Here is a 6,000-nt window from a genome sequence, read left to right on the forward strand (position 1 = left end):
TCAGGCTTCAACTGTACTCTCACCGCAATCTCCTAATGTACTTCTTGCTGTATTGTACAAATGCAGACTGCAGGTAGGAGTCTAGGAGATTATGTGCTGAGTGCTTTTCTCCTCCACCACCCCCACTTCTTTATTGAGAAGCATTAAAAAGATGGAGTCTCCTATCCAAAGTCTGAAGTGATGCAGGATAGTGAGATCTGAATTACCCTCGTCTATAATCCTGTAGTTTGGCTCTTTATACCTAAATTATTTGTTATACATTCTTTCCCACTTCCTGAACTGCACCTGGAATGATGTGGACAACCAGTGCAGATGCTGAAGTGCAAATGTCACACATTCCCAGTGATTTCCTCCTTTTGGGGGGCCGACAGCTGTATTCTGCATCAATAGAAACTTATAAGCATTTTCCCCCAGGCAACTATATTTGAAATGTAATTACATTTCCTACTGATACCGTTTTTCTCAGGGGTTGAAGCAGAAGACAGGAGGCACCACTTTGGCTGGCCATGTTATGACCAATACTCTAGAGCAGCCTGTGCCAGCTTAATTGTAGTTGTCAATCCTGAAGGTGCAAAGGCATCAAGAACAAGAGCTAATTCAATGTCAAAGAGAAAAGAGCAGAGTCCTTAACCAGTGAATCCAGGAATTCCCAAAGATCTGACAACCACAACACATAGATAGCTTCACATGTGCTAGACCAGAGGTGGACAAACTTGTATAATGTAAGAGCTGCAAGACATGAACATCACATGTTAGAGAGCCACAAGACATGAGCATCAGATGTGGGAGGGAGGGAGGGAGGAAGTCAGGCTAATAGATGGGGGGGGGGGGAAGAAAGCAACTTTATCTTTAAATGCATTCTCCAAGCCACTGGTTGGCTAGGCTTGGAGAAGTGATTTAAAGAACAAATGCCTTCTCCAAGCTGGCTGATGGGGCGGTGGGGGCTTTGAGAGCCACACAATGTGTGTGAAAGAGCCACAGTTTGGCCACCCCTGTGCTAGACTAGAACAGGGCATCCAATTTGGCTAGGATAGGGCTACCCTTATTCGAGTGAGCATGCAGAAGCATTCAGAAAGAGGCACTGTAGCTGGAGGTAGATGCCTCATGTTCCTGCAGGTGTCTAGGAGTATATAAAAATTCTTTCTCTCCCTTCCATTTGTAAGATGGGGAGGTGTTGTGAGGCAGAAGTTGAAGCTGGGGACAATAGCAGAAGCCCCAATCATGGGAAGCAACAGGTGGGACTGCAGCACTAGTCTAGATGGGCAGCAGAGACGCAGCTCAGCATGAGTGTCCAGAACAAGGGTTGAGGGTGGCAGTATGTAGTGACAAGCCAAGACCCCTCTTTATGGATCATGGTGTTCCCATACCTAGGAGTGCAGCTGTAGTAACCTGGCAAGCTGCCATTTTGCCACACAGTTCAGCAGCTCTGCATCCCAAAGTCAGCCCAACTCCAGACTACATCTTAAAACAGTGTACTCAAGAGGGCTGGCCTACCTCACAGGGCTGTTGAGTGAATAGAATAAAAACTATGTAAGCTGCTTTGGGTCTGTTGAGGATAAAAGCAGGGGATTAAACAAACAAGTAAATAGTAGTTAGCATCAGATTGGGAGCCCCGGGTTCAAATCCCCATTCTGAAATTAAGTTTTCTGAGTGGCCTTTGGCCAATCAACACTAATTTGCTCACAAGATGGTTATAAAATGGGGAATGGAGGATGATGTATGCCACCCTGGTCTCTTTGGAGGAAGGGGTATGTGTTAAATTGTATTAAATGGAAGAGTCTGGCTTTCTGGTGAACCATTTTGATTCTTAGTTCCGCTTTCTGAGATGAATTCATCCCCCACACCATTTAAAGTTCAGACATTTTGAGACCTGGGTTGCGGTGTTCTGATTGGGATTATTTTTGTCTCACATCGATTCTACAGTTGCCAGAGGAAGTTGGTATTAGTTGTAATTTTCCTCAGTTTGCGTTAATTTTCCCCTTGTGTTGTGCTTTTTCTTTCCCCTTCTATTCTGGAACAGCATTGATCAATAGTCACACTACAAGTTGTCATAAGCGGTGGATCCATTTGTATCCAGTTTTTATGTCTTTCATACTGGAGGAAGAACATCTTTTATCCTTAGCACATGGCTGACTTTATCCATCATTTGTTCTCTCCCGTTCTTTCTGATGACACTTTCTGGGCTAAAGCAATATCGGGAGCAAGGGACAGGGGAGCATTTAACCCTACTGTCACCTAACACATTTACAAACATGTCTGGAACTTGGATGGAGAGGAATCTTTTGGGGAAAATGAAAGTAGGCACAGAGGAAGGGTTAAACACAACTTCCCTCCTCAAGGTTTCTACTGAAACTTGCCCTTTTCCCAGCTGCTTATCCCTCAAAGAAAGACCTATTAGGGTAGGGTTGCCATGCCCCCTCCCTGGCCACCAGTGAGGGAAGGGAAGGTCAAGTTGCCAGATCCAAGTTGGGAAACTGGAGATTTGGGGATGGAGCCTGGGGAGGACAGGGACCTCAGTGGGGTACAGAGTCTTAGACTCCACCCTCCCAAGCAGCCATTTTCTCCGGGAGAACTGATCTCTGTAGTCTGGAGCTGAGCTGTAATTCAGGGGATCCCCAGGTCCCTCCTGAAGACCGGCATCCCTATGATTGGTGTTTAATTGTCCACACCTTCTAGAAACATGTATCTTGGCCTCTGAGTGTGATGTGTAGGTAGAAAAATCACTCTGTAGGAATTGCTAAGTTTGAATGCAGGGGGAAGAAGAGAATTGTATTTGTGCTCATTCTGAGTTACGTACATCACTACTATGTGCTGTGTGTTGATTTCCCTCACCTACCTGTGCCCAAGATCACCATTTTAGGGACTGGAGGATAGATTTTCCTCCCTGCACCAATCAAAAGCTGTTTGAATCTCTCACTTCTCTGCAGGCTTGTTGGTTGTCTGTCTCTCAATTCTTCCACCCTAATCTCCATTCAGGGTTTATTTCTGTAGGTATGCATTGGATTTCAGCTCCTGAGAATGTTTGCATTCACACACACATTGAGAACATTTTGGGATAGGTATAGGTAGTCCTTACAAAAACCTTAACTTCTCTGTATCGGGGTGGGGGGAATATTACAGCCAGCCTATCTGATTTCTGGCTGTTGGTCATGTTCTTGTATTTGCTCACCCCTTACATTCTTACCCTTGAAAGATGGGCTAGCATGATCTTCATTTATAAGGGGAAGCTCCCCACAAGATAAAACGTATGTGTATGTGACGTCTGTGCGTTTGCTTCTCATAAATATACTGCAATCTGGCCAAGGAGAGAGAACCTCTCTGGATTTTTAATTTTTGTGAAAGAAATGCATAGGTTGTATTTCTCTGGATTTTTAATTTTAATTTTTGTGAAAGAAATGCATAGGTTGTATTTCCCTTCCAGTGATTGCAGTGATTTTTCACCTTAATATTAAGATTTCCCTGTTACTTTCAAGTCTATAACCTTTGGGCAAGCCTGATCTCATCAGATCTCAGAAGCTAAGCAGGGTTGGTCCTGCTTAGCATTTGGATGGGAGACCACCAAGGAAGTTCAGGGTCATCGTGACACAGAAGCAGGCAAACCAACTTTGAATGTCTCTTGCCTTGAAAACCCTACTGGGTCGCCTTAAGTTACCTGCAACTTGACAGCAAAAAAATCACCCAAAAGCCCATTGTGCATAACCTTTGTCCATGGCATTTGAGCTGGTACTCCAGGTCAGTTTTATCTGGCATGGTTCAGGTGGTGGATGGAAGATCCATGGTAAGTTTTATGGAATGAAGAGCATACCTCAGAGTTCCAATGAGCATCTTATGCAAACTCTATTTCACACTGGTACAGATACACAGTTTGATGTTGTTACAATTGGTGCCTAATGATATCTCCTTCTCCCCACAGGTGAGGGAGCTGCCTGTAACCCCACCCCCAGCCCAGTCAAAGGACTATGCCCACGGCTCCCTACCCCCTCAGCCATGGAGAGTCCCATGTTTGACACTGTCCTGGAGACAACAGACGGGGTGGCCCCTGACCCCAGCTGGACCGTACCCTACCCATTGGGCTTCCAGGTCTCACTGACAGGCTTCCTAATGCTGGAGATTGTGCTGGGGGTGAGCAGCAACCTGACCGTCCTGGTCCTCTATTGCCTGCAAGCTGGTCTGGTTGACTCGGTCAGCAACATGGTGACTATGAACCTGCATGTGCTGGATGTCCTCATTTGCGTGGTGTGTGCGCCGCTCACCATGGTGGTCGTGCTGGTGCCTCCAGACCGTGCCGCCACCTTGCTTTGCTGCTTCCATGAGGCTTGCATCACCTTCAGCAGTGTGGCCACCGCCACCAACGTGCTGGTGATCAGCCTGGACCGCTACGACATCTCTGTGCGGCCAGCTCAGCGCGTGTTGACACCAGCCCGCGCCATCCTCCTCCTGGCTGGTGTCTGGGTGCTGTCTTTGGCAGTCTTCTTCATCCCTTTCCTTGAGGGTGAGTTTGGCCACGCTAACAAGTGGCAGAACCGCACAGTGCTCTGTGTTGGCCCAAAGGAGTTCCATGCTGAACTGGGTACCTCCTACCATTTGGCAATCCAGATCCCCACTTTCTTTGCTGCTGTGGCCGTCATGCTCGTGACATATGCCAAGATCCTGCAGGCCCTCAACATCAGCATTGGGAGCACCTTCAAGCGCAGCCAGCGCCGCAAGACCAAGAAAAGGAAACGGCGGAAATCGGCAGAGCCCAGCTGCAGCCTAGCCAGCGGAGGAGAGGTCAAACGGCTTTCTCAGCCAGTGCCTGCCCTTCCTACGCCGCCACCTATGGGGGTGCAGGCCTCAGTCTCTGTGATCATTGCACTGCGGCGAGCAGTGAAGCGTCACCGTGACCGAAGAGAGCGCCAGCGACGTGTTTTTCGCATGTCCCTTCTCATCATCTCCACCTTTCTTTTGTGCTGGGCGCCACTCTCCGTTGCCAATTTGCTCATCCTGTGCCGAGGACCCAGCCCTTTGCTGGGCAAGCTGCGAATATGCTTCCTGGCCATGGCCTATGGCACCACCATCTTCCACCCTCTCCTCTATGCCTTCACCCGCCAGAAGCTGCGTAATGTACTCCGTAGCAAGCTGAAGAAGCGGGTGGTGTCAGCCCTGCAGGTGGACCCTGCCCCTGGGGGCACAGTCATCCACAACTCCTGGGTGGAGCCGCCACGTAAGAGCTGCAAGGGCCGCTCGCGAGGCAGCGATGGCGCCGAGCATTGTCTGACGGAGGCCACTAAGGAGTGAGGCACGGTTGCTGAGCCCTCAAAATGGCTTCTGGAAGAATTGGGGGGGACGGTGGAGTGGTAATCGCTGCCCTCATTCAAGCTGGTGAATAAAGGGTGCCAAACACTAAAACGGCTGAAAAGCAAAGGGCAGGGACTGAGCCCTCATCAAAGTCACCAGAAACTAAACTAACGGTGCTAATCCCTCAGCTGAAGCCACTAATGAGAAGTGAGGGTGAGCAATGTTTTACCGAGAAGGGAGGGCCAGCCATAAATATCTCAATAAAACCCTAACCATTTCAGTGTAGGATGTGACACTGATTCCTCACAAGGGTCCCCAGTGCATAAGGCCTTCCTGTAGCCAATGCTGAAACCACCTGAACTGTCTGAAGTGAAAGAATGTGGCTCAGGGCTCCCCCCTCCCCCAACATGTTGGCCAAATCGTCACACTGATGCCCACATTACTCTTTACTGCTACTATTTAATAACATTTATGTAGTGCCAACAGTTGTGCTAGATATCCACTCAAGGCCAAACCAGCTATTTGTTGGGAGCTTTGTGTTCACAGCTCCCAGTGATTTTTTTTAAACACGCTTTGAAGGCCCACAGGGGTCTGCTTTGAATTGGGACCACAGTTTGTGGGGGGAAAGGCTTTATGCTTCTTCCACACACCATCTTCCAGACCCAAAAGGGCCGTGGGTAGCCACTGTTTGCCTTGCTGGGCTAAACTTACAAACATACATAA

General features: G+C 48.3%; 1 protein-coding gene across 1 annotated transcript in view; it reads left to right on the forward strand.

Moving 5' to 3' along the window:
* LOC132572408 (G-protein coupled receptor 22-like) overlaps positions 1–5,630 on the forward strand; it is a 60,051-nt gene extending 54,421 nt beyond the window's left edge. The window contains exon 2 of the mRNA XM_060239375.1: positions 3,914–5,630. Coding sequence (XP_060095358.1) covers positions 3,988–5,277 — 1,290 coding nt within the window. The 5' untranslated portion in view covers positions 3,914–3,987 and the 3' untranslated portion in view covers positions 5,278–5,630. The remainder of the gene's footprint in view (positions 1–3,913) is intronic.
* Positions 5,631–6,000: the final 370 nt, after the last annotated feature.

This window comes from Heteronotia binoei, chromosome 5 (genome assembly GCF_032191835.1).
Source record: "Heteronotia binoei isolate CCM8104 ecotype False Entrance Well chromosome 5, APGP_CSIRO_Hbin_v1, whole genome shotgun sequence".
Classification (NCBI taxonomy): Eukaryota; Metazoa; Chordata; class Lepidosauria; order Squamata; family Gekkonidae; genus Heteronotia; species Heteronotia binoei.